Genomic DNA, 26148 nt, shown 5'->3' on the forward strand with positions numbered 1-26148 from the left:
GCTTACAGGAGATGCAAAAAAAAAAAAAAAAAAGTGCATCATGGAGGAAGTAGTGGGCTGTGAGGAGAGCCTTTGTTCTTGATATTGTTTTTAGTTTTTTGATATTCTGAGATTGAGTGCCATCCTGTGGCACCCATCTTGTATTGCTCATAATCAGTATGCATGACCACATTGCTTGCTTAAGCCAAACCAAAAACAGTTCCTCCTCCTAGCTACTGCTGGAACTGGCTGAAGGTTTTCAAATCAAGTAATCGTGTATTTTGGTCAATTATATATAACTTCAAAATCCTTGGTATAAATAATTCTTAATAAACCATTTTTTGTTTTGTTTTTGTTTTTCCCCCATGGAGGGCAAAGTCCCGTTTAGATGTTTCTACTTCTTAGTTTCAGTGAGGTCAGTTAAAGCCCTTCCTAAACTGCAGCCTAAGCACTTCACCAGCAAACAGCTGCTTGTTTTTTGAGGAGAAGAAAAAAATTTAGAAAAAAAAATCTGATTAATGAGATAGGACTTTCACTGCCTAATCAGTCTTGCATTCATTGTAATCGTATGTCAGCGTTTGATGGTTTGGGTTGTCATTGATCTATCTAATCCAAGCCAAGATATTCCTGGTCTTAAATTTAGTCTGGACACCTCCTGTGTGTAGCACTTGTGTTTGTCTGCTCTGCGTAAGCACCCAGCTGTGCTTTCTGTAGTAAGCTTGGCGAAGCTCTGCTGGCCTGCAGACCCCTGCTGCCCTCCTGGTCTTCTACAAACACGAAGGAAGGGTGCTCCCCATCTGAAAGCTTATTTTGGAACTTGTTTTCTCCTGTGTCACCTTCCACTAACATTTTCAGACACTTTATAAAGTTGAAAAGATATGATGTGTGATAGGGGATAGTCAACTGCTTGTTTTTTTCTGATGTAGAATACATCAAAATTTCAGGGTAACTCAAGTGTATGCGTAGCAATGGTGTTTATCACAGGGGAAGATGTATAAAATAGCTTCTTAAGAGTTAACAGGTGTGACGTACTTCATGAGTAGTCACTTTCTGACAGTTCCTTGGAGAAGATAGTGAAAATAGCAGAGAAAAGCATCAGGAAATGAGCTGTAACACTGCAAATGCGTTTCTGTATGCTTGCTTCTGAGTGTAAAGTTGAATAATTACAGTAGTGCCCTGATGGATAGAATGTGGACAGTAGTTTGAATACACACTTTGTCAGTTGTCAGCTATGAGTGAATAGGAGAGGACTGACCCACGTTCCCAAATTTTAAAACCCTAATGATTGTGGAGAACTATTTTCTTGTGGTTTGTCCGGGACGCTGGTATGCTACAGGTGGTTGGTGGGCTCTGCATGTTGATGAGGGGAATATAGAGGATGTGGTCCTCAGTTTCCTTGATCAAATGGAGTTGAAAAATTGATTTTTAGTAACATTTGTGTTGACGATCAAACCTACAAGTGAGGAAGGAGTAATGTATTACGGCACGTGTTTTAATTGAAACTTAAATTTGTGAGAGTTCTTACTCAAGTAGAATTCATCCTGTCCCTGTATTTTCTCAGACAGAAGACAGAAAACCCCTGCTTGTTAACTTAATGACAAAGTGATTCAATCTTGTTGTTTTTTTCTCTTAAAGCTTGGTAAAATGCGGCTAACTATACCATGTAGGGCCTTGACTTGTTCGCACCTGCAATGTTTTGATGCCACTTTGTACATTCAAATGAACGAAAAGAAACCAACTTGGGTTTGCCCTGTCTGTGACAAGAAGGCTCCCTATGAACATCTCATTATTGATGGGTAAGTACAGCTTAAACCAAAACGAAGGGTGTAATTTACACTTTGTGTTACTGCATGTGTGCAGTACGGAATGCATTGCTCTGCAGTCTTGGTTTTCTGGCTATGAGCTGCTTTAAGCTACCTCGTCTTTTAATTTCCCTGCTGTTAAGAACTACTAACGAGTAGCATCTTCATTCAGTATTCTGGAAGGGTTGTGGTGATCAGACTGTTACAAGTAATAGTAACGAAAGGTGTTCTTTTTAGTCCCAGGTAGATCTTTTTTGAGCTATTGTGCCTAAAGGACGGTTATTCTTTTTAATATTCCGTATTTCTGGATTTTTGGGTGAAAACAGCACATTCCATTTTTTCGTTTTTTAAATGGGGCAACTGCACAGATCTGACAATTGATAAGACATTCATGTTAGATCAAATTGATGCTGCCACCTTGCCCCCAGGGTGTACATACGATTTCACACTTGAGGGGTTGCTATATAGAGAAAGTGACAGAGATTGATTCCCTGGTACTGGCTACCTGCAGAACACTAGGAATGCAAGTATTGGTCTTCATGAGGAAGTGCGAGATACAAATTCCTGAGTTTGCAGTTTGATTCCTTAGACAGGAGCCTTCTTTCCACAGTGTGATAAAGGAGGAGAACAAGTAGAGTTTCTTGGAGAACTATCTATGAATGTTTTATGGAGAAAGAAAAAAACTGAAAACCACCTGCCAGCCTTTTTGGAGACACTTAAGGCTTCCACAGGCTGCTTTAGATTCAGGGAGCCCTGGACTTACATGTCCTCTGCTTTGGATCGAGGAACTGTGGGGTTCCTTCTTCTAGCTTTACAGCCTGTACCAATAAAGGCTAACAGTAAATAATTAAAACAGCGTATCATCCCTATTTCTTCTCGTGTTGCCCAGTGTGGATGGTGAAGTGTAGGTGACATAGCAGCAGCATCCCAGAGAGAAAGTTCTTTCTAGAAAATCTCTTAATCTGGGAAAAAGCAAACTTTCTCACTAATTAAAGCAACATTCTTTGCTAGGCGAGAACCACATGAATAGTGTTGGTCAAAAGCTGGAATTCCCTCTGGGAGTGATGTCGTGCCAGGATCCTAGACGTTTTAGGAGGCACAGCTAGGAGAAGAGTCTGAGTTTAGAAATTCCCATGCTCAGACTTTGTTAGGAAGTTTTCACTTAAAAAGGAAAAATAGGAAATACTAGCCTTGAAATACTCAGCTGTAGGGATTGCTTTAATTACTTCCTCAGTTAAATATTGTTGAATATAAATAGGAATAACTAAGATTTTTTTCCTTCTTCTTTCGTTTTGGGAAACGGAGAGTTCTGTGTTGAGAGATCTGGAGGATCCTACACCTGTCTCTTAAATCATAGTGCAGATTTGTATTTTCAATTTGTGTTTTTTTTATTTTTCAATAATTCCTTTTCCTCAAGGAATCAGATAAGGGAAGGTTAGAACAACAAAAGTTCTGAAGTCTTTTTTCAAAACTTATTCAAACTTATGCTAATAATAAAGATACTGAATTTACTGAATTAGAAATGAGCTAAGCTCTTTTTGAGGACTAATATTAAAAGTTTTTGATCGACAGGTTGTTCATGGAAATCCTGAAGTATTGTACAGACTGTGATGAAATTCAGTTTAAGGAGGATGGATCGTGGGCTCCTATGAGATCAAAGAAGGAGGTGCAGGAAGTAACTACGTCTTACAATGGAGTTGATGGTAAGTCATGTTTTGGGACATAGGGACTGAATGTCATTCTGTTGAACTGTGCCGTTGCTGGTATTCCTTTAACTTTGATACAAGGTGCTTATTTCTGTATGTTGTAGCTTTTCGTGAACATTTGTTGGGAAGATTACTTGAATATACCTGTTTAGGGCTGATGTTATTTTAAGGTATAAGCAATGTTACATAATATTGTTGTCTTCTATTTCAAGTTGTAAGCTTTGTGTATGAAAGCATGTAATAATTGTGACGTTATGATGATTGTAGGGTTGTTGTAAGCTAAAGCTTATATCGTTGGTTGACTTTGTGTAGGATGCATAAGCTCTTCCTTGGAACATCAGGTGTCTTCTCACCAACAATCAAATAAAAATAAGAAAGTAGAAGTGATCGATTTAACCATTGATAGCTCATCAGATGAAGAGGAGGAAGAACCATCTGCAAAGAGAAGCTGTCCTTCCATATCTCCAGCATCACCGTTGAATAATAAGGGGTGAGAATTAAGTATGCAGACCAATGCAGAGAGAACATATTCACAATGGAAATACTGATGAATTCCAAGAGAAATTGTATCTAGAAAGTTCCGTATTCAGATTATATCCTAAGTTAGAAGTTCATAGCAAAGGAATTCAGTCTCTTCTCGGAAAGCCTGAAAAGATTGCAGTATAAGAATGTTACATGTGTTGTACATAACAGAAGGTATCATACGTATAATATTACATATATGAGGGATATACAGCACAAAAAGTTAAATATATACAAATTTCTATAGTTGTGCAAAAGTAACTGAGTTGTTAGGTGTGTAACAATACAGGTTTTTAATTGCATTTATGAAAATGAGTATAAAACCATGCAAGAGGTGGCTTAGAAGTATATTTTTGTGGGTTTGAAAGTGGTTTTGTTCTATGGAGAAACAGAAAAGCAGCACATTTGGAGAGAGCAATGAGAAACGACCTTGGGTGTGGTATGGGAGTGTGCAGGTTTTGCCAGTGATTACTGCCAGTAGTATAGTGATAAAGAATGCTGGAATAACCTGATTATACCTAAGTAGCCAAGCTGTTAATAGCACCCTGTTTACACAAACATGTGGGGATGAAAATTGAGGCTGAATCTAAGGGATTGTGCAGACTCATTGAGGTGCTGGAGCACTGGAGATTGTGCAAGACTCATTGAGGTGCTGGAGCAGCATCTTGTTACTTTCTAGTGAAGCTTTGAGATTTAGTAGGGGAGTTGTTGCACATCTCTCACAATGTTCATTGTGTGTCTTGAAAAGTTGACTTTGTGTTAAATTTGAGAATAGGTACAGCCTGCATGGGACAGCAATAGAAATTTTCAAATGCTGTACTTTTAGCCTTTAAAGTCAAGACTACATTTTACACTCATAACAATCCCTTGTTTCTTCCAGCATTTTAAACTTACCACATCAAGCATCTCCTGTGTCAAGAACACCAAGCCTTCCAGCTGTTGACACCAGTTACATCAATACATCGCTTATCCAAGACTACAGGCATCCATTCCATATGACACCTATGCCTTATGACTTGCAAGGTAAGCCGATTGCTCAGAGCTGTAAATACAGCTCTCTAAGCAAAACTATTACAAAAGGATTTAAACAGTCATTTTACAATCCAGTACTACAAAATATTATTTTACACCCACAGAAGATGAAATGATATTTTAAAAGAAAGTAAGTTCAGGTTAGTGTCTCAAGGTTTTAAAAGCCTGACTTCAGACTCTCTTCATTACCAGAGGTTGCAAGACGTGTCACCAGTTTTATGCTGATTAAATTTATTTCATTTGAAAATAGGGTGGAAAAAAATGGGAGGTGCTTGTTTTGAGAAGCTGAACTTTTTTTCTTTGGCTCTTTACAGGTTTAGACTTCTTCCCTTTCCTGTCAGGAGACAATCAGGTAAGTTGAGGAGAATCAAGTCATATGGCAGATTTCTTTTCTGACTTTTCTGAGAAGGGCTTGCTGGCATGAGTGTATAGGCGAGGAAGGAGTAGACTTATGATGCAGGTGTGAGTGCAGACAGGCTGCAGCTTCTTCATATATAGAGAAACTGTAAGCAAACATAAGCATTGCCACCCTGTGGGTATAGGATAAGGCATAAAACACTTCACTTCTCAAGGGTTTTAAGCTAGTCATCTGCAGCTGGACCTTCAGCCACGGCTGAGGGTCATTCTACAATACACCAGCCACCTCCTGAATTTTTCAGACCTTACATCTGGCCTTTTGGTGCTTGACAATGCTGGGCCCCACCACTGGGACTCTTTGACAGTCCTCCATGCAATTCAGAGAGTCAGGGCAGCTCTGTTTTTTCTGTGGTCATTTGCCTGTTCACACTGTTTGCCACTTTTTTTGTAAGTGCTTACTGAAATAGGCTAGATTGGTGCTGTCTCCTCCAGTTTTGGGTACTAAAAGGATCGTTCTCAAAGGGAGTGTGGGTTGGCAAGCTCTCTCCTTTGATTGCTTTTCTCCTGTGCCTTCAAGAAGAGAGGGGGCCTGGGGTAGTTCACCTTCCATTTTGTCCCTTCATGCCTGTTTTGCAATTTCAGGTAGGAGAATTCTATTAAATGTAGAAGGGATACTTCCATAACGTAACTAATTAGGACCAGAGCCTGTGTAGTAGAACTTAAATTCAGAAAAGCTATCTTGATATTCAGTAAAAACACAAACATGAGAATTACTCTGAAATGAGTACTACAGAAATCTGGCATAACTATACCAGTGCACGTGTGTCAGGGAACAAGGCTGAATAGCCTGCTTGATGTTCCATCATAGTGGGGAGAAATATCAAAGGCAAAATTACCTTACAGGTAGACTGCATTTAAAATCTGATTCTTGATAGCTGAAGTTCTTGTGTTTTGGGGGCTGCCTGTCAAAGAGTTTAACTTCAGACAGCCCTTGCTGCCTTCTAATCGAGCTAAACATGCTATTTCTAAATGTATTTTTCACAGAAGTATGCTTTCCTCCACCAGCAGTGATTAGCACACAGTTTCACCAGCTGTGGTTGGTGACTTCTGAGTGGAGGAGAGGGATGGCAAAATGATTCTTTGAATTTTGGGGATTTTTTCCAACAAGGAATTTTATGAAGAGGTAAAAGAGTGCTGCTTCTTACAACTTCTGTTTGGGTGTCTTACAATACTGTTACCTTTCTAGTATTTATTCTTACTAATGCCAGTATTTCCAATTTCTTTTGGCTTCAGAAATCAGGGGCTACAGAGGTAAAAGTTCACTGCGTCGGCCCACTTACCTTACAGAAAGGTTGAGTAGACGAGCTGGTGTGAAATCCAGAAGCTGTCAGAGCTGTAGCTTACAAGTATATTCTCTTGTGCTGGTCTGAATCAAAACTATGGTGTCTGAAATGTAACTTGAAAATGTTGTTTTTCCCCCCCCAGCATTACAACACATCCCTTCTTGCTGCTGCAGCTGCGGCAGTTTCCGCCTCAGATGATCAAGAACTCTTACACTCTCGTTTTTTCCCATATACTTCATCTCAGATGTTTCTCGATCAGCTAAATGCAGGAGGAAGCAGTTCTCTGCCAGCCACAAATGGTAGCAATAGTGGCAGTAACAGCAGTCTTGTTTCCTCCAACAGCCTGCGAGAGAGTCATGGTCATCCAGTTGCAAGTAGGAGCAGCACGGACACGGCGTCTATCTTTGGTATCATACCAGACATTATTTCATTGGACTGATTTTTGGAGCAAATGAACTTGTTAGAGGAAGTCTTTGTGCTTGATTTTACTTTATGTTAGAAACATAGACAAGTTTTTTTCCTTTTTTAGGGAAAAAAATTTACATGTACAGAGAACAAAACTATATTTTCAGTTTTACTTTTGTATATAAACCTAAAATGGCCTCACTGGTAAAAATAACAAAAACAAAAAACAAAAAAAAAAAAAAACAACAAAAAAAAACAAAAACAAGGAACTTCAGTTCAATTTTATGGATGCTGAAGATTTTACACCTGTGCATTTGTCATGTGAGTTACTTTTTTTCCCCTTAGTTTGGACACAAATGGCATTATTTTTCTTCACAGTAACATAAATGGGAAAGGAACTGAACTTTTGAAGTTCAAACTTGTAGGAGGATTTTTTTTTTTGCCTCTTAGAGACATTTATATATGGTGGTGGAATCTAATTCCCCCATCTCATTTTTAGTGCAGTTTTTATTATGCTTGAAGTGGAATAAACCCTACCCAGACTGTTCCATACCATTCCCTCTGTTTGCAGGACATAGCCTTTCAGGACTGTGTTTTGTCATTTCTGGTTCTATGTGACCCTCTGTTCAGATGACATTTTTTTGGAACTCCGTGCTTTAATCAAGCATGTTGCAAGCTCATTAGTGCACCAATTACTCTTGAGGGCCAGACTCAATAAAATTCTAGGCTGAGAAATTACTTGGCTGTGCTTATGTGGGACAAGACAGAATTTTTTATAGAATCTAGCCCCGAATAAAAGCATTGACATATTTGACTGTAGGTTTTTGTTTCTAATAACTTACTATGAAATCCTTTTAAAATAACTTAAAATTCTAATCGAAATATTAAGCATGTGTCAGTTTTAACTTTGTGGAACTGCTTGTGCTTTAAAGTTAGCCATGCGTGTATAAGTGGCCTACTGAAGCGAGGCCTATCTCGTTCTGTCTGGGAAAACCTACTTTTAGCTGCCGTAGATCAAATTTCTGCTTGAAAGTGAACTTTTCAACAAAAGGAAGAAAATACAAATACCAATGCACTATTGCATGGTTTGTGCAGCTGGTAATGGTTTTGGTACACTGTCTCTTGATTTCACATTCATCAAAATTATGTTGATATTAAATGTTCAATGCGAGTCTGTTAAACCAAAAACCAATCCCAAATGCCCTACCCTGCACTTAAATGAATCTCTACCTATTGAAGTCTCTTAGGGTAGTGGGTTTCATATTCAGTTTTCTCTTTTTGGACTTGCAATTACTGATTTCCCAGTTTTTCAGTATGTTTATGTTGAACTTTTGAGCCACACTTACTTCCTGGTTTCTTTTCTGTTTTTTTAGGTTGTGCATGACATAGGAAAATCTTTTTTTAAGAACTGGTGGATCATTTGGGCTGATCCATTCTTGTTACAGAGAGAAATGTGTAAATAGCTGGAATGCAGTTTTTCAGGAGATTCTTTAAAGTAAGAGTGGGGGGAGGGAAGGAGGTGATTCTCTTGCGTCCCAAAGTCCACGTCAGAGAGAGTAAATATTTCCTCTGGTGTGAAAAATATTTTTTTAACTGGTTGAAAGTGCAGGTAACAAGTTTATCAGGAAAGAGAGTAAGGAATACTAAAAATAGCAGATTGTTGTCTGAATTTTTAATGTCCAAAACTGTTGATTGCAGCTAGTTGCTTTGAGCATTGACAAGGGCCACCTTTTGCCTATGAAGTTGTCTCAAAATCGTGCATTACTTAAAAAAAGAAAAAAAAAAGAAAAAAAAAGAAAAAAAAAAGAAAAAAACTTTAATCCAAGTAGCATTAGGTATTGCTGTATGATCAGTTGTATGGTTATTTGAAAGGTTCACATGATTATGTGGCATCAAAATTGTTTTTAGTGTTTTTACAGCATCCCTCTGCCACTAAATAGTTGACTTGAATTTTGAAAACAAATGTTTGTGTTTATATGTATATGTGTGTGTATATATGTATTTATAGATCTGTGTGTGTGAGTTAAAAGTGAGTTAAATAGTTTTTCCCATGCATGTGTATTTCATACATATCTGGCTGATATATATATATATATATTTCACCATACACCAGTTTTATAATTTATTAAATGTCAGTTAAAAAATAAATAAAAGGATAGAAAATGGGAAATACTTATTTTTTAAACTCAGTCTGATTTTGAAGTGATTAAACCTACATTAGGAATATGTCTCATACATTTTAGTCATGAATACTAACCTGGTAACTTCAGAGCATATGCTTTGCTGTAATGCCTTTTGTAAATCTGGGGTAACTCTGGTCCTTCCCGACTGCCATCCGTGTAACTGGGAGCGTGCGTGTCCCCAGCTGCTGGAGCACCTAAGAGAAATTCTGGAGAGCTTTTGCCGATGATTGCACAACGTTTCCATTGACTGTATTGTTCAAGGTGAGCTGAAAATCAGCTTGCGTCAGTTTTGACGATGGTATTAAAATCTTGTTAATTCATGTATAAAATTAATGGTGGCAAGTGTGTGGTAACACAGAATCTGGCACCTTTATGCCTGCGTTAGTTTTTGGAAAGTGAGGTCAACGGATGTCTTCCACTTCCTCACAAGTTCCCCCGAAGGGAAGGAAGGCCGCTCAGTTCTCTGCTAACTCATTTCCTAACCTCATTGCCCTACAAAGAAGGGGGAGAAGTGTTCTCAAGTCCTCCTTTGTGGTATTAATCCCATATGCTTTGTGAGTTTTCCTGTTTCATGCTAGGGTGTTCTTTATAGTTGATAATTCTCTGTGCCTCTGACCACAGTTAACATTACTTGGTAGAAGTCTCAGTCTGAGTTCTCGAAGTTCCCTGCAAATGTGTCTCCAGAAGTTAATCCCCGTTAGTTTGCAGTAACTGAAGGTGCAGTAAGGTGACCCAGCACGTGCCTGGCTTGCGGTACTGCTCGCTTCGCTGTAGCTTCCAAAGCTTCTGTAATCCTTGGACTGGTGGCTTCGTGTCCTCAAATTCTTCCCTAGAGGGGTTTGGGGTGTGCACGTGTCTGCGTGGTGTGTGTAGGTACATATACGCATGGCGTGGGGAAATGCTGCTCTTCGAAGAGCAGGGCGGAAGCAGCTTTGAATCACTCTCGTGGGCATTATTGGTGCATCTTTTGAAAGAAGAACATACGGAACATACCGAACTATAACCTAGAGCGTGTGTTAAAAGCACCGTGGTCCTTCCACAGTTACAGGCGAGATAGCGATTCCAGGCTTGCCCATCACTCTCCATGGCAAGGATTCAGTAAGCCTTCCAAGGACGGGCTGGCTGATAGGTTTTCCTTGGACTGTGTTGGAGCTGCCTCCTAACGCAGAGCTAAGGACTGGGAGGAGAACAAGTTGGAAGTTAATTCTTTGCTGCAGTTCAACATTTCAGGGTTTTAAGCACACTTTAAATATTTTCAGAAAGGATTTTTTTCGTCAGTGTAACTGTTTTTCTTTTTTTTTTTTTTTAAACAGAGCTTAGATTTCTAACAAGGGAAAATTGCTGGTGGTCCCCGAAAGTGCTGCTGTTAATTGTTTTAATTAACAAAGGGAAAAATGTATATAAGCAGAATATTAAAATTACCATTAATTCCATGAATTTAAATCTGTCATTCATTGCCTTAAAACTTTCTCTTAGTTTCCATACGGCATGCCAAACCAGTAAATGGCTTTTAAAAATGTATAGTAGACCAATGTCAGTTTGTATAAAAGTACCAAGTGAAAATATTTATTATATGCATTGGAAAAAATGGTTTACCTATTGAATGTTACCTGTTTATGTAGAAATCTTTAGATGTAATAAAAAGCATTCAGCTATGTTGTGTTTACTAAAAAAAAAAAGGGGGGGGGGTTTGCAGGGTGCTTTCTGTGAGCTCAGAGTTGCAGAGGACCCTCTTGAGCAGGAGTGCTTTGCTTGGAAATGTTTTGTGGCATGGAGTGGTTCAGGCTTGACTCTCCAATCTCTGACAATGCTGCTTTGTTTTGTGAGTACGTGTGAAGTGCGGTTCCCTTTTGCTAGCTTTTCTGCTTTTATTTGAGTAGTGTTTACCCAGCCAGAGAGGGCAGTACCAGCCTGCTATGATACAGGTGTGTTCTGGGCTGATCCCAAGTGATTCCGAGCTGATCAGTCCCCGCGACATCTGAGCATTTATTTTGTCTGCAGCTGAACAGATTTGTTAATCAGCTGTTCTGGTCAGTAGGGGAGAATTAAGCACGGTGTTGGATCTTTTCTAATTTGGCTATTGATGCATATTGGAAACATGCTTCTGAATGAACTCCTTGTTTCATAAGCTAATTGCACTCACGCAAAGCGAGCGAGGGTCTTGCTCCCTTGCCCTGGTACGAAGCACCGAAGCTCTGGAGCAGCTCCGGCGGGCAGGAGGCCGCAGCCTGCGGGCGGACTCGGGGTGCCCAGAGGCCCTGCACCAAGGTAGGCGAGGTTTTGGCCAAGCGTCTTCGAGATGAACAGGGCGTAGCAGGGACAGTTACAGGGAAACGGTGTCCCTGCTGTTAGCTGGAACCTGCTCCTTTTCTAGGGAGTCCTGTCTCTGTTTCTCTGCGTCCTGCTTCTCTGGAGTGTAATCAGAGTGTTGAGCTGCTTGCAACGCTTGTACTAAACGTCCCTGTGTGACATAACTGGGCCTCCTGAGGAATCTGTTCCTACACAAAGCGGTACCGGGGTGTGTGGGGACAGCAAACAGCCACGGGTGTTGCTGACTCCTCGGAGTGCAGCCACAGGAGGAGGTGAACCCTAAGCTGTACGGCACGCCGCGAGCCGTGGAGCTAAGTGCGCTCTTTGAAATAAGGGTTGTTTTTTCAGCATGACACATTTGACACAAGGGAATGTTACATCCAGTTTATTTAAATATCAGCTCACACTTCGCAGCAGCGTTTCTCTGGAAATGGGGTGGGAACCTGTGTAAGTGCAATCGCAAGGCAGAATAGGGATCCTTAAAGGCAAATGATTCCCGAGTCCAAACAGTAAGGAGGAAACAATGAAAAAAATAGTTTCAGGTCCTGCCCCTATCAAATCTCTTCTGAATTTCAGTAGTCGACTGTAGGAATACAAATGGTGTGGGCAAATTCTTCATATTTTATTGTTCCATTTGGTCCGATTTTAGCCTCTTTTAGCAGATCATCAACTGAAAGAAAGCACAAAAGAAAATACAAAGATAAGTTCAGATTTGGTATATAGGAGGGTTGTTGTGATATTCAAAACAAGAGTGATTTGGGTTTTCAAAGTGATGGTTTCCAGGATCACTTGGAGGCGCCAGCCAGTTTTAAACTAGGATTGCACTTTGATTTTGGTGTCAGTGTCCAACTTTTTAATAAAAATTTGGAGTAGACATTTTCATCTCTGAGTTCCTTTGAACTCTGGTGCCGGTAATGAAGTTCTTGCTGGGTCACACCAGCTGAAGATAAGTTCCTGAGACTTCCCCCTGGAAAAGATTCACAGATTTAATCCAAATCAGTTTATAACCACTCTTGGTAGGTTGGGTCGTTGGGTTTGAATAACAAAATTGTTCCTATTCAATTTAGCTGAACTAAGTGCTTTTGCAGATTATATACCCGACTTCAAGTAGACTGTGTGCCGCTTCTAATATCAGCTTTGTGTTTGAAAGCAAAGCATCCCTCAGCTGTGGCTCCAGCTGAAACCTATTCCTGGAGAAGTGGTAACTGCGGTCGCTGCCTGGCAGCAGCGATGCTCCTCGGGCTGGCGTTGGGAATGCCTTGGCGGTGATGTCAGTTATTGGACTTAAAATGTTCCTTTCTGCAACAACTAAACCACTAAGAGGTATTTTCCCGTAAAATAGTAAACGTCAGTAAAATAAGAAGCACGTGAGAAATTATGCATAGAAAAATACTAAACGTTGCTGGATGAAGCTGCTGCTGGGGGTTAGATGCTGTATTCCTTCCTTCGGGTGATGGGAGAGGAGGCGAGTTCCCTCGCTTTGCTTTACCTGTAACATACAGCACTAAGACAGATGTAAGAGAACCCCGGCAGCTTTTATTTGATAACGTTTTGGGCAGCAGCTTCCTTTGATAGGGTATCTAATGCAGCCCAGGAGAGGGTTTTGGTCCCATGATGCTGATGTTGAGCCATGTCTCCTTGCTCAAGTGTGTTGCTGGTCTTTGTGCCGGCAGCGTAGAGCGGTGCCGTGATGGGACACTAAGAGCGTGGGGCAGGCGGTCTGCGGGAGGAGAAGCAGTTGGCTTGGGCACCTGCATTCATTGCTTGATATTCCATCAGCAGGACACCTCCTGGGTGTCTAGAGCCTGTTGGACCGTCAGAACAGATGGGTCTGAAGTGGCTACGTGGTAGTTCAGTCCTTGCTGTATCTCCTGCCTGGGCAGGCTGGAGCCACGTGTCTTACCGTAAGCAGCTGTGGGAGGTCTGCGAGCAGCACTGCATTTTTTGTGCCTGCTCTCTGGAGTTTTGTGCCCGCTGTCCGGAGCGGTGTGGGCTGAGATGCTGCTCTGCCCCGCTGTTTGCAGGCAGGTATCAGTGTATGAATAAGGGACGACCTCGTTCAGCACTGGGCCAGCAAGGAGCTACGGGGAGCTGCAGACACGGAAGGTAAGGAACGATCCCTTGCTTCCAGGAGATCTAATCCTTCTCTCAAAGAGAATATCCTGATGGTAATAGAATGCTTCTAATGGCATAAATTCAAAAATAATTATTCCCAGAACACTTAAAAATAACGCAGAAGAAAAACATGTCAGTTCACATTAAATGAAAACGAAGCGCAAGCTTTTCTGGAAGCGCTGTAAATGAAGGTATGTGCCAGTAGTTACTGAACAGCCGCAGATGCTAATGAAATTGAGTCTGCTCTGGCATCAAATATTTATAGCAGCTTAGCAAGCTGGAGTTCAGCATGTCAAGCCAAAGGGGGAATTTCTTGTTGAGAAGAAGCATCGCTTGCTACGTAGGATCTATGGTGCTTTGTTAGGAGCTGGCGGATGGGCTGCACATTTCTGCACATTTACTCCCAAAGTAATGGGAAATCCCCCCGCGCCTCCCGAAGCTTCTCTGTGTAATAGTGGTTCTTGCTGGGATGCCTTTAATTAGGGTTAATGTCTCCATGTCTTCACTGTTTGTTCAGCTCTCATAATAGCTCCGAAAGTGTTTTCAGATGTAAATAGCTGCATAAACTATTATTCCAGTTAAACAATTGAGGAAAATGCTCAACGACATGCCTTGCTGGCACATCACCCGTAACGCTGGCTCAGCTGATGAGTGCACCAGGATGGACAAACCTTGTCCTGATGAAATCCAACTCTCCTTCACCATAAGGAAGGCCCTCAAGGAGCCAGACAGGGCCTACACAAACCCCAGAACCTTGGTAAACCCCCCCCTTTGCCTGCCTCAAACCGCTGATAGGGGTTTCTGGTGCCCCACCTTCGGCAGAGGGGAGCAGCTTTCAGACAGGCAGGACTATTTTTACTTTTTTTTTTTAAGAATCTTAATTAAAATGTCCTCCTCTCTTACGATTTGCACTTGCCATGGCAGTGCTCTCAGGGGAATCGGGCAATTCCCTGAGCCCTGCCCTGCCGAGGGTGCTCAGCACCCACCTTGCTGGCAGGCGCTGCTCCTGTGCTCCCAGCTGGAAGCTTCTGGCCCTGCCTCGGCTGCAGCGGGAGAGCAGGGAGGAAGGGACCAGAAGCTCAGGAGCACACACTACCACAAACTACGTCTCTGTGTGGTGAAATACCTTCTTCCTCGGAGAGTTTTTCTCCCAAGTTTGTCAGCTTGGCCCTCAGCTCCGAGACAGCGATGACCCCTCTCTTCTGCCTGTCTATCATGGACAAGGCCGTGAGGATTTCCTTCTCGGGCTCCTCCTGCTTCGTTTGCCTGTACATTATATTCAGGAAAGTGGAGAAGTCCAGTTCTGCATTTCGCTCTGGAAGAACAAGAGCACATTCTTTATGAGGGGCTCAGTGCTGTAGTCCCCATCCAGCCCTAACCGCCCTCCTGTGTCCTCCCCAGTCTCCCGAAGCAGCCGCAGGACGCCTCCCCTGCTCTGGAAGGTTTTTTTAATGGCACTGCTTGGATCTGTGGCTGTGTTGGCTCTGTTTGCCAGCAGTGCCTTGGGCTGGGCTTTGGTGACTGCTCCTGGCTGTGCTGCAGGGCCTGGGCTGCTTCACCCCAGAGCAGGTAAGTGTCCGGCCTGCAGCCAGCCTCCTCTTCCTTGCACATTGTCTCCTGAGTACTGAAACACTGAGTTTTAACACCAAAACAAAACAAAACAAACAAAAAAAAACAAAAAACAAAAAACACAACAAAGCAAAAACTCCTGCCAGGACCAGATAGCTTAACTTCAATGTGCTCATCAATTTTTTCTGGCCGTAGCCCAGCTCGGTTCCCTCGGCTGCCCCGGACTCACCGATCTCGTGCAGGTGAAGGTGCCTCTGCACCTCCCCTGGCGTCGGGCTGGCTCCCAGGCACCGCATCACGGCCATCAGGTCGCTGGCTTTGATCTTGCCTTTTTGTTTCTTGTCGTACAGGGAGAAGCATTCCTTGAACTCTAATTAAAAACCAAAACTCTCCGTTATGTCATGTAAGGTTACCTCGAGCTGCAGCCATGGTCCTGCTGCCTGCGGGGCGGCGTTGGTCGGGTTCCAGCGGGGATATTGTGTCTGCATCTGGTGTCTTCTTTCACAGAGGTACTGGATGGGGGGGGATTGGAGGTGGGGGGGGGGGGGAAGGACCCAGAATAAAGTGCCAAGGGTAATTAAAAGTCCAGGCTTACAATTAACTGAGCTGATTAGGGTCCTTCGGTCTAATGAGGGAAGTCTGAAAGTGGAGCCTGGTCTGCAACCGAGTTAAGGACCATTAGAAAGCGCTTTTCTCCCCATTCCTGGGGGCAGGAGGGCGTGCTGGAGGCATGGTTCGGTCCCTGCCGGCATCGCCCCGCAGCTGGACAGCTGGATCTTAAAATGACAGATGAAGGAAGGGATAACGCAAAGCACAGCGGGGTTTGCAGAGCAGCTGGGAGACCCCAAACCAGCCTCTTCCATCCCCCCTCACCCCTCCCATCCTCCCTGCCCTTAGTGCTGTGGGTGCCCGTGGGTGCTGGGTGCCCGTGGGGGCCGTGGCCCCGGCTGCCCCCTCCCGCGCTGCTGAGCCACAGGGCACTGCAGCTTAACAGCTTTGCAATAATACTCTTACTCCAGCTCTCTTCCGCGTTTCTTGTAGCAAACTCTTCCTGCTAAAGGCAGGGGCCCCTTCCCCAGAGCCAGCCCCGATTTCTTGCCCTGAGCCCCCACTGCCCCGGGCTGGCTGTGAGGGTTTGTCCCCTTGCCCCCCTTTGCTCTGATCGGAGGTGAAATGATTGTAGGTGGAAAAAAAAAAAAAAAGTACTTACCATTGATTTGATCCTGCGACAGAAATTTTGCCTGCAGCGAGAAGGGGGGGGTGGGGAGAAGAAGGAGAGAACAGCAACACAACTTTAAAATCTGGAAGGGGGGGTATGGAGGGGGTGCGGTTTGTATCAGCCCAAACCCTCGCTCACCATTGTTTTGGGGCCTTCCGTGTGTTTCAGGCTGTGGGGACGGGCGGCTGCTGCGTTCGGTGTGGAGCAGGGCTAAAGTCCGCCAGCCCTGGGTGGCGAGGCAGGGCTGTAATAAATACCCCGCTGCCATGGCTACCGGGCCTGATCCCTGCCCGGCCGCATCCTGCAGGCCGCGGGGCCCTGAGCTGTTATACGGAGCTGGGAGAGGAGGATCCGTGCCTGGATGCTGAAACAGAGGGGGGGGGGGGGCTGCAGGTTGGGTTTTAAACCTTTTTTTGGGGAGGAGGCAGCAACCTCCAGCTTCTGGGGCCTAGCCCGGATAGCTGCGCTGTGTCTTACAGCCCCTTCTGGTGCCAGGCTTCTGGCACTTGGTTGACGTTCAGGGCATTAAAAGGCAAGGATTATGTACAAAAATGCTGAGCAGAACTCACTGTTTTGTCCCAAAATAATAATAACGGAGCCAGCAGCTCAGCTGGGCGCTGCTCTGCCTCGCTGGATCCACTGGCAATGCCAGCCCACGGCTGGGCTCCAGGACCCCGAACATCGCTGCTCCACGGGCTGCATCCTTCCCAGCACAGCCCCAGCCCGCTACACCCTGAGGTACGGGTCCTTGAGTCTCGTGGGATGAAGATTCTCCCCTCAGGGAACAGCTGCTTCAAGCATGGCAAGTCACTCAGCTTTTATCAAACGTTTTTATTCAGTCTGTTTTGCTATTAACTTTATTTTTTTTTAACCACTTGGGTTCTGTCATACCGGGGTTTGATACAGACTTCATGGACACGAACTGTTACAGGGATTCAGCCGGGGTTGGAGGAGCTCAGCTCCATCACCTGAGTAGTGACCGAGTACAGAAAATGATGCTACTGGGGGGGCGTAGGGGACCTGCAGGATCAGCCCTTTGTGCCTGGGGGCTTGTACAAAACCTCCCCTCCTTAGCTGGGTCTGGGTAACACAGGACATGCCTTGCACCTACGTCAGTCAAGGAATTTATTTGAAATAACTCTACATTAGAAAAACTATTTTTTTTTTCTTTGAATCACTCAGAAATATCAAAACTTATAAACTTTCCTTTCCTGCGTGGAGGTTGTTCATGTGCAGGGTGTAAAAAGCCCATGGCTCGGGGATATAGATCACGCCAGGGTACTTCTTCCTGAGGATTTTGTCGTTCCACAGCCAAATCACCCAGACAGCAATGAGGACCAGCGTTATGATGAACGAGTAGAAGAGGAAAAGCCCATTGCTGTCCAGGACGAGTCCTTTGCGTTTCTGGTGCATCACCAAAGCCATCATGGCAAAGAAAGTGAAAATGTAGAGGATGAAGATCTGCCCCTCTGTCACGAGATACCTGCAAAGCAAAAGCACCCGTTAGTGCTCTTCGTGAGGAGCTGGGCTCTGCAGCCAGGTGAGCCGAGCTGCGCTGCTGCCGTGGGGCAGCCCTAAAATTCACATTTTCCACGAGTAGTCGTCCGGACTGTTTGTAGTGATAGTAAGAGCTCCTAACAGCAAGTACCCTAAACATTTTTCCTTCATTAAAGCAGGAATTGGGAGAGAGGCAGCAAACTCATTGGGAGCAGTAGAAACCAGATGTTTGGGGTGACAGCTCCTGGGAGAGCCCACGTGGATGGAGGGGCAGGTGGAGTTAGCAAAGGGGTGCCACCTTGCAGAGACCTGGCTGAGAAGCTGCTGGGCTGCCAGGAGGAAGGAGGAATTGAACTCAACGGGTCTTAAATCGCTAGCACACGAATTGCAGAGACTCACGCTGATGTATTTAAAGGAAGTGCAGTGGGGTAACTGGGAACTGACCAAATCATCCTGATGATTTTGACTATCAAAAATTAATTTACTGTATAAGAACAGTCTCAGCAGGGGAGCAAAGCCATGGGCAAGAGAGAGCATCATCTCTGAAGATGAATGGAAAGTTGTTTGGCTGCCATCAGGGAAACAGTTTGGGAAGATGAGGCTACTGAAAATGAGAAATAAATAAGACCTCTCTCAAAAGGCTATTTGGACCCGCAGGGCAAGCCACGGAGGCAGCGTAAGAGCATCACGCAGGCAGCCTGGGCTCTACGTAAAATCTCTGCACCACTGGTGAGAGCACCCCCGTTACCACAACTGGCCTGAGACCAGGTGGATGCGCTGTGGGCACCAGGTGACCACCCCAAAATCATCCAGGATCCGTCTACCTATGCAGCGACCAGCTTTGAAGAGGGGGCAGACAGCAAGCAGAGGCTGAAAGCCTGGACTCCAGCAATGTCACTCTGTGCCAGGCTTCCTGAGACAGAGGTGGAGGAGCAGGAGAACCACGGAGCACTGAGCAGGTGGGGCTGGGACAACCGGTGCCCAGAACTCAACGGGGGAATGACAGCGTGGTTGAGGAAACACCCCCAAGCAGGGAAAAGGACACACTGTGCTGAAACTGTCCCAGCTGGTAAAGGCTGAAGAGGCTGCCCATTTAAATGAGATTTCATTTTCCAGACTTGCATAGGAGAAACTGCAGCAACTTCTGCTCTGGGGAAGGGAGAGCTCCTGCTGCACGCTGCAGAGCCTCCTGTGCTGTTCCCTTCATCCCGCACCTCCCTGAGAGGACAAAAGTCACTTACCAGTAATAAAGGCTGCTCGGCCCCATCAGAAGCAAGGCAGCCACTGGCATCCTGCTCTCATCTTCAACAGGAGTGAAGCAGCCGGTGAAATATATGAACAGTATCAGAAAGAAAGGGATGTACCTGTGAGCAGAGACAGAGCTCCCGTGGGTGGTGTGACCCCGCAAAGCGGCACCGCGGTGCACCAAGCCCTGGTTTACCCCCCCTCCTGTACCGTGGTGGCTGTGAAGGTGCAACCAGCGTCACAGCTGCTGAAAACTGCTGTCAAATTGCTGAAAACAGCCTGGTGTGGGGCTGCTGAAGATAATGAGACTTGTGGGGCCCTCATGGGCAAGGCCAGAATTTGCTGATTAGGTCAAACGCTGGGCTCAGGTGCTCAGCCCAACACTTGTGGTTGTTGCCCTCGCAGGCTCAGAAGGCTGCGTGAGGGCAGTGGGGTGAGCTGTGATGTGCTAAAAGCTGAACGGCAGGCAAGCAGGATGCGGACCAGGATCTGAACAAACTAAAAGTTTCGTTTTTAATTTTGGGATTTGCTTCACGCTGCCTGAGGAACAGCAAACCAACCTGAAAAGGGGCGAGATCTCCCTGTCCCCTCCCTGGGACATGTAAGGATGACCCGGCAGCAGATAAAGGACAGAGCTCTGGGGCTGCAGATCTGCAGCACACCCAGGGCAGGGGACGTGTCCGCACTTCATGCTGCTTGAGTGTGGGGTGTGCTCGCACTGGGGGTGAGGTGTGTTCCAACAGGGACACAGGCAGCACACGGTCACACAGGAGCAGGCCCACGGTGCTTCTAGGACCAGCCTGGGGCAGTATTGCTGCTGCGGTGGTGAAATCAGTCCCTGAATTACCATGGGAGCAGTGTGGCCAAGCAGCCTCTGCCACTGCAGACACAAGGGCGCCTGCCCTCTGGCCGCAGGGTCACCAAATGGATGCGTGGTGAAGGCAGAGAATAAGCACAGGGCTAGTGAGACCGGGTGAAATCAGGCTGTTTCAGAGTCAACCTCGAGAGGAGCAAAACCCTCAATGAGTCTTCAGCAGCCTCAGCCTGGCACTGTAGCTGGCCTGGGAAAGGTGGCTGAGGGAAGAGAAGAGCAGAGCTGCTCCTGCTGCTCCCTACAGCTGTCAAACAAGCTGCACATCCTCAAAACATCAGTGAGAATGACAGGGACAGAAAAAAAAACCTAGCAGGAATGGGCAATTTTCCAAGGGAGAGAGCCACTGTAATTACACTAGCTGTGAGAATATTATCCCTAGCCGGCTCTCATCAGCTGTGCTTTATTTTTTACGTATTAACCTACAAAGAGCCCTGGCCTGCCTTTCCTCGCATTGTTCTGGGGCCACCAGATACGCTGGAAATTGCTTACCACATCGAGTGACCTAAATATTCGTCGTAGTAGTACAGCAGCTCAAAGGAATCAATCTGCAATGCAATGAAACAGATTTAAAAGGGCTAAGGGAAACAGAGCACTACGAAACGAGAACACGCAATTAATATTTGCTTTAAGTGCTTGCATAAAACGTCCTTTTTACCAGTGTCTCTGGCTTCAGGTTCTTGATGATTGGGTTCTCCCTTACAGACAGATGGTGCTGGTAGCCGCTGAAAATCAGGCGATGGTTTACGGAGTCCCCAACCAGGTGGATGCTTGCTCCCATGACGAACATGATGATGCTGACGTACACCATGGAGCGTGGCAAGGTCTTAGGGGAGCGTTCGATGAGCTGAAACCGCGGAGATGGTGAACAGTCAGGAGGCACGAGCAGAGGTGGGTGATGCTGTGACAAACTCTGCCCTCTCCCACTTTACAAGGGCTTGAAAACGTCACCTTAAGCCCTGCAGAGACCTGCAGAGAGCCGAAGGTTGCACTGTCATAGCAGAGGTGAGCTGCTGCCGGCACCCTGCCTGGATTTGTCCACCCCAGGCAGATCAGTGTGACCGACCCCAAAGGAATGCACTTCCCTGACCGCAGCTGCTTCCCCTACAAACATCTCAGACGTGTTTCTGCTAGCCTGGGTGGTTTTTCAGTTTCTAGTACACACTCCTCTTCCTTTTTGCAACAAACAAACCACATTTTTGGCCTTGTTGAAGCTTTCTGCAAAGCAGCACCCTCACCTGAGCCAAGGCTTAGGCTGCAGCAGTGTTCCGGCACTTCTAATGCAGCACTCAAAGCAGCTCAGCCACCAGATGTGATCAAACCATGATTAATTAGAAACAAAAAGGCAGCTGCTTTCTATAGCTCCTTTCCTCTTTGAAAGCCTCCCTGTGCCCTCCAGTGGTGAGCAGAACCTCCAGCAGCACTCCCAGTGCGCTCGGCACAGACACTTGTTCCTTTGTACTTCTCTGCTGGATCACTTTCAGAGGCCTCTTGGTGAGTTGGTGGTGGTTTTTTTTTGTTTTTTCTTCCTAATGGAATTTGACTCAACCCGCCCCGTGTGTTTGGCTCTAAAGAGGAGGCTTAAACCAATCTGCTACGTAAGAAAAATCTGCCTGCTGACAAACCAGGCCTGTGGGTGAGGCACCCCTGGGAATACCAGCGTCGGATTTAACGACGAGCTCTCCCTGTCCCATCTTGTGGTCTGCTCGGGTCTGGGTGGAGGCAGGCACGTGAGGCTGACGTGGAGCCCAGTGAGCCTGCGGCAAGATCCTGCAAGCCCGGCTGGGGAAGAGAAACAAGGGTGGCTTAACCTGCACGGAGCTCCCTGCTCAGCTTGCAAAGCGGGGAAGGTCTCAAACTACATCGCTAAGGTGCTTCAGCCTTTGGGACCCAGCCCCTCCGAGCATCTGCTGGGGCATCCTCTGCCTCCCCGTGCTGCCAAAGCAGCTTTGCAGCCCTTCGTCTGCATAAACACGGGAAAGCTCCTTATTCGTATTTAATTTTGAGGCTTAGCTTTCCCTTTCTCTGTAACTGCTGTAGGAACGTCAGAGGATTCAGAGAGAGGGGAGGAGAACAAAAGGCTCAGGGAAGCTCTCCTCTGCTGGAGGGAGAAGCCTGGAGGTGTCCTTCAGGGGGACGGCAGGTAACAGAAATGCACCAAAGGCAGCAGGTTTTAACCTGACAAGTACTGAGCCTGCAGAAATCAGCTGTGTCAGGCTAGGACAGGTCTGACCAAGTTTCATAGCATTAGGTTCCCCCAGAGGACCAGGTACTGAATATTCCTTTCTGGCCACAGTGGTGTTTAAAACCTCCCAGGCAGACTCAGGAGAGAGAGAGAAGCATTTACATCTTGGGGCATAATTTACTTTCTAGCTAATGAAGGTTAAAATACATTTATAATTGCTTTCTCCTATCTTCTGGCTGCTGAGTATTTAATATGAAAAGATTTCTAATGATACAAGAGTCTTTAACCTCATAAACGGTCTGCACGATCCGGTGGCTGGCAGATGAAGCTAGATAAAGTCACGCTAAAGATACAATTCTAATGTCAAAGAGCAAGTGTAATTAAGTACTGAACAATTTAGAAAATCTACTACAGCTCCGGCTGTCTGAGAAGGTCTTTAAGTTGTGGATGCACGTCATCTTACAGACACACGTTAGGTCAGCCAGGGTGAAGGGCTCTGAATTCTCCTGAACGTGGAGTTCCCGAGCAAAGCGCCTTGCTTTGTACATTCAGGCAACACAAGTAACGAGCGAAAGGCTTTCTGCTGGGCTGGAGTTTCTACAGCCTTCTCCTCGAATCTGTGCTGCTCTCAAAGGCAGGAGGCTGAGCTGCAAGGGTAACGTGCAGAGCCCAGTCTGACCAGGTTTGTTCCAGTCCGCAAAACACAGGCAGAGCAGCCAGCCCGGTCTCCTACTGCTTCATCGTCAACAAACCGCACAGAAGTAGGAGACTACGTGATTTGTCTCATCTGTGGCCTACGGCTGGCTGATGGAAGATTCTTAAGAATGTTTTTTCCAGCATGCAGAGAGGTGGGGAGATGGTCCATGAGCTGCATTAAAATGGGCACTGCCTCAGTCCTTAACAGCTGGCATCATAAATTCTTCCTGGAGTAGAAAACCTCGAGTGCACAGCAGGACCAGCTCACTTGCAGGAGTGTGTGAGTAACTTCTCCTTTGTTCAATAAGTTCCTAAAGAACTCCTAGCCTTTACAAAACAGTGTTACTTGCCCTGCTTTTACAACTAGTGACATTTAAAAAAAAAAATTAACACCTAAGCCTTGAGGTTTACCTTTAGCAGAAGAAATGGTGTGATAACGTTGTAAGCCATGTGAAAATAATCTCCAGCACTCGGTTTGTTTAGAGGAAACCACTCCAAAGGCAGGATTATCTGAGGAGAGGGGAAAAAGGCACATCAGGACATCCCCGTGACCCAGCTCGCAGCTACCGTGCTTTGCTTTCGAAGCACCTGCAGCCCCGTGCTTTGCTTTCGAAGCACCTGCAGCCCCGTAACCAGCTACAGGACAGGGAAGGAGAAGACCTTTGCTCTGGCTTTAAACCTCTGCCCCTCGCTCCTGCAGCGCTGCCAAAAGCCGAGGCCGTGACGTTGTGTGGCCCAGCGAGTGAGAAAGCACCAGGGAATCCGACAGCAGCGGATCTCTGCTAACGTGCTGTCACGTTCAGGTGTCAGCAGGAAAAAACAAAACATCACATTTCTGAGGGCAGAAACCACTTTTGTCCTGCCCCACGCTAGCCGGATAGCAGGAGCCCAGGCTCAGGGTGTCCAGGCACAGGGAAGAGCAGCAGAAACCTCTCCAGGTAACATTTATATTACAAAAATGTAAATTTGGGGGACAGGCGGTGCAGAACCGCATTTCCCAGATACCTTCCCTGTGACTGGAACCCTACACTTGCTTACAGCTACATGAAGACCTTGTGGTGGTCCTCATTTCAAGGACAGCTCCTCGAGGGTGTCCCTTGGGTGCGGAAAAGAGCTCAGGGCTCCGCAGGGGAAGTTCTGGGCCACCCCAGTCCGCCACCCCAAATGAGTGCGAGGCCAGCAAAGCAGCGGGCCTGCCCTCGCCACGCTCACCATAGCAATGGGACGGCCGAAGTCCAGCACCCAGTTCTGCAGCGTGAAGTAGAACCAGAGATCGAGGTGAAACTGGGAGCTCTTGAAGTTGTCCTCGGTCTTGACAGCTCCATGCCTGGAGGGGACAGAAGTCACGGTATCAGCCCAGCACCGTCGCTTTCTGGCTGGGAATCGCTCCAGTTTTGCACCACTAAGATTATTTCTCCCCCTCCTCAACATTTTTCTCAAGAGTTAGTGTTCTGGGTGAGCTGTTCGGGTGTATCAGAGCCCTGCTGGCTCTGTGCAGCAGCAATGCCACCGCCTGCTGCGGACGTGCAGCAGATAAGGGATGGGGAAACAGCCCAAATACCTGGGGTCAGGCAACAGGTCCCTGAGGAGGCAGGGAGGAGGCTCCAGGTCTGCGTCCCCACCCAAAACCTGCGCTGTCCTGGCAGATGTTTGGAGATCTGCGGCACACTTACGAAGTTGAGGCTCCAAAGAGAGGAGGAGACAAAGCATCACGAGTAAAAACTGGCCCATCCCTGTATGAAGGCTCTCCCCGGCTGAGAAGGGAGCATAAAGGCAGCATGAAAAGCTTAAGTGCTGAATTAAGTGCACCTATTTTTAACTTTTGCATGACAAAGCAACATTAAACTCCCAGGGCGCTTCTGCCGAACGCTAAAAAAGTATCCGCGCCCGGTGGTGCTCGAGCCCGGGGATGCTCTGGATGCGCTGTCACCTTCATCCTCCTCTCTGAAGATCGTTCTGTCCTCTACCTCTGCAGAGCAGGGCCTGGTCCAACCCAAATGAAGTCTTTCCATCGAGCAGCCCCCCCAGCCCTCCAGCTCCCTGCAGGAAAGCAGCCGCTTTACCTCGGCTCTTCCCTGGTGCTGAGACCGGAGCGGTGCTGGCCAGCCCCTAGCTGAGCTATGAGAGCCCACGGTCCTCACCAAGGGTTGGGCAGGGTGGTGGTGCCCCGCACAAGCCTCGATGTCCTGGGTGAGCCAGGACAGCCCCTGAGAGCTGGGGTTCCTGGGGAGAAGCTGTCGAAGCCCTGAGAAGTCGGGGTTCCCTCGACAAGCTGGGGCTGAGCCTGCACGAGGCTGGGGACCCCCCAAACACGTGGGATACCCTGGACCGCTGCAGCATCGCGGACAAGGTGGCAGGACCTGGGACAAGAGCCCGGGGAGCACAGGGTGAGCTGGGACAGGGGGGCTGGATGGGGCTGGGGTATCCGAGGGGGGGCCTATAATGATCCCAGGGGAGTCAGGACGGCCGGGTGCAGGGGGGAGATGGGGTACCCTAACCCGGGTTGGGGTGCAGGGGGGAGGTGCATGGAGCTGGGGTACCCTAACCCGGGTGTGGGGTCAGGGTGATGCGGGGGGTGGCTCAGGACGACAGCGGGGGGTCCTGGGGGGGGGTTCAGGATAACCCAGAGGCAGCTGGATGGGGCTCGGGTACCCGAACGGAGCCAGGGCACGCTGCGGGGGGAGGCTCCGGGTGATGCTGGGGGGTCCCGGAGGGTGCGGGACGAGGCTGGGGCTCCGGGGGGCGGCTGCTCCCCGGGTATTGCGGGGGGGGCGTCCCGCATCCCAGTCCCTGTCCCCATCGCCGTCCTCATCCCCGCCCTAAAACCGTCCCGGTCCCGGTCCCGGTCCCGTCCCCGCCGCTCACCTGCCCGGGTAGAGCGGCCCTGGGGGCTGCGGGGAGCCCGGGGCCGCCGCCGGGAACGGCCTCCGCCGCGCCGAGCCCTGCATGAGCCCGGGGAGCCCGGCCCGGCCCGGCCCGGCTCGCCTCGGCTCGGCTCGGCTCCGCCCGGGCCCCGCCTCGGCGCCGGGGGCGGGCGGCGGCTGCGCGGCCCGGGGAGGGGGGCGGCAGGGGTGGGGAACCCGGCGGGGCCCCGCGAGGCCCTTAGGGGCTT

The 26148-nt window shown here is 47.0% G+C and overlaps 3 protein-coding genes across 10 annotated transcripts in view; 1 reads left to right on the forward strand and 2 right to left on the reverse strand.

Annotated features, from left to right (window-relative positions):
- The window catches only part of PIAS1 (protein inhibitor of activated STAT 1), a 57506-nt gene extending 45346 nt beyond the window's left edge, over positions 1–12160 (forward strand). For 2 of the 3 annotated variants that reach the window (XM_040569491.1, XM_040569492.1), the window contains exons 9-14: positions 1615–1775; positions 3354–3484; positions 3800–3977; positions 4890–5032; positions 5356–5393; positions 6884–12160. In XM_040569491.1, coding sequence (XP_040425425.1) covers positions 1615–1775; positions 3354–3484; positions 3800–3977; positions 4890–5032; positions 5356–5393; positions 6884–7180 — 948 coding nt within the window. In that variant the 3' untranslated portion in view covers positions 7181–12160. The remainder of the gene's footprint in view (positions 1–1614; positions 1776–3353; positions 3485–3799; positions 3978–4889; positions 5033–5355; positions 5394–6883) is intronic. The other variant, XM_040569493.1, reaches the window with a different exon arrangement.
- CALML4 (calmodulin like 4) lies at positions 12009–17256 on the reverse strand. 2 transcript variants are annotated; one of them, XM_040569502.1, is made up of 5 exons: positions 16681–16818; positions 16534–16564; positions 15553–15693; positions 14881–15069; positions 12009–12309 (listed from the first exon to the last, which is right to left on the reverse strand). In XM_040569502.1, exons 1-5 carry the CDS (start codon positions 16681–16683, stop codon positions 12212–12214), a joined length of 462 nt encoding a protein of 153 aa, XP_040425436.1. In that variant the 5' UTR covers positions 16684–16818; the 3' UTR covers positions 12009–12211. The 2 variants fall into 2 exon arrangements, with proteins under 2 accessions (XP_040425436.1, XP_040425435.1); XM_040569501.1 differs by lacking the exon at positions 16534–16564 and having other exon boundaries at positions 16681–17256.
- Positions 17257–17657: 401 nt separating this feature from the next.
- On the reverse strand, positions 17658–26055 carry CLN6 (CLN6 transmembrane ER protein). Of its 5 annotated transcripts, none has more exons than XM_040569500.1 (8): positions 25902–26055; positions 24598–24790; positions 24249–24363; positions 23448–23546; positions 20814–21002; positions 20648–20703; positions 19281–19403; positions 17658–18025 (listed from the first exon to the last, which is right to left on the reverse strand). In XM_040569500.1, the coding sequence occupies exons 2-8, from the start codon at positions 24765–24767 to the stop codon at positions 17737–17739; spliced, it is 1041 nt and encodes a 346-aa protein (XP_040425434.1). In that variant the 5' UTR covers positions 24768–24790; positions 25902–26055; the 3' UTR covers positions 17658–17736. The 5 variants fall into 5 exon arrangements, with proteins under 5 accessions (XP_040425434.1, XP_040425428.1, XP_040425429.1 ...); XM_040569494.1 differs by lacking the exon at positions 25902–26055 and adding an exon at positions 25178–25391 and having other exon boundaries at positions 24598–24694; XM_040569495.1 differs by lacking the exon at positions 25902–26055 and adding an exon at positions 24967–25063 and having other exon boundaries at positions 24598–24694.
- Positions 26056–26148: the final 93 nt, after the last annotated feature.

Source organism: Cygnus olor, chromosome 11 (genome assembly GCF_009769625.2).
Source record: "Cygnus olor isolate bCygOlo1 chromosome 11, bCygOlo1.pri.v2, whole genome shotgun sequence".
In the NCBI taxonomy this organism is placed as follows: Eukaryota; Metazoa; Chordata; class Aves; order Anseriformes; family Anatidae; genus Cygnus; species Cygnus olor.

Excerpts from the sequence above, each read along its gene's own strand:
- CLN6 (XM_040569494.1), bottom strand. The coding sequence starts at position 25,376 with ATGCTGCAGCGGTCCAGGGTATCCCACGTGTTTGGGGGGTCCCCAGCC. Across the intron at positions 21,003-23,447 it reads CACCATTTCTTCTGCTAAAG|CTCATCGAACGCTCCCCTAA; the intron begins GTAAACCTCAAG and ends CCGCGGTTTCAG. Across the intron at positions 18,026-19,280 it reads CCGAGCAGCCTTTATTACTG|GTATCTCGTGACAGAGGGGC; the intron begins GTAAGTGACTTT and ends TTTGCTTTGCAG.
- CALML4 (XM_040569501.1), bottom strand. The coding sequence starts at position 16,810 with ATGGCAGCGGGGTATTTATTACAGCCCTGCCTCGCCACCCAGGGCTGG. Across the intron at positions 15,694-16,680 it reads CGGAAGGCCCCAAAACAATG|AGTTCAAGGAATGCTTCTCC; the intron begins GTGAGCGAGGGT and ends GTTTTTAATTAG. Across the intron at positions 15,070-15,552 it reads CCTTCACCTGCACGAGATCG|AGCGAAATGCAGAACTGGAC; the intron begins GTGAGTCCGGGG and ends TTGTTCTTCCAG.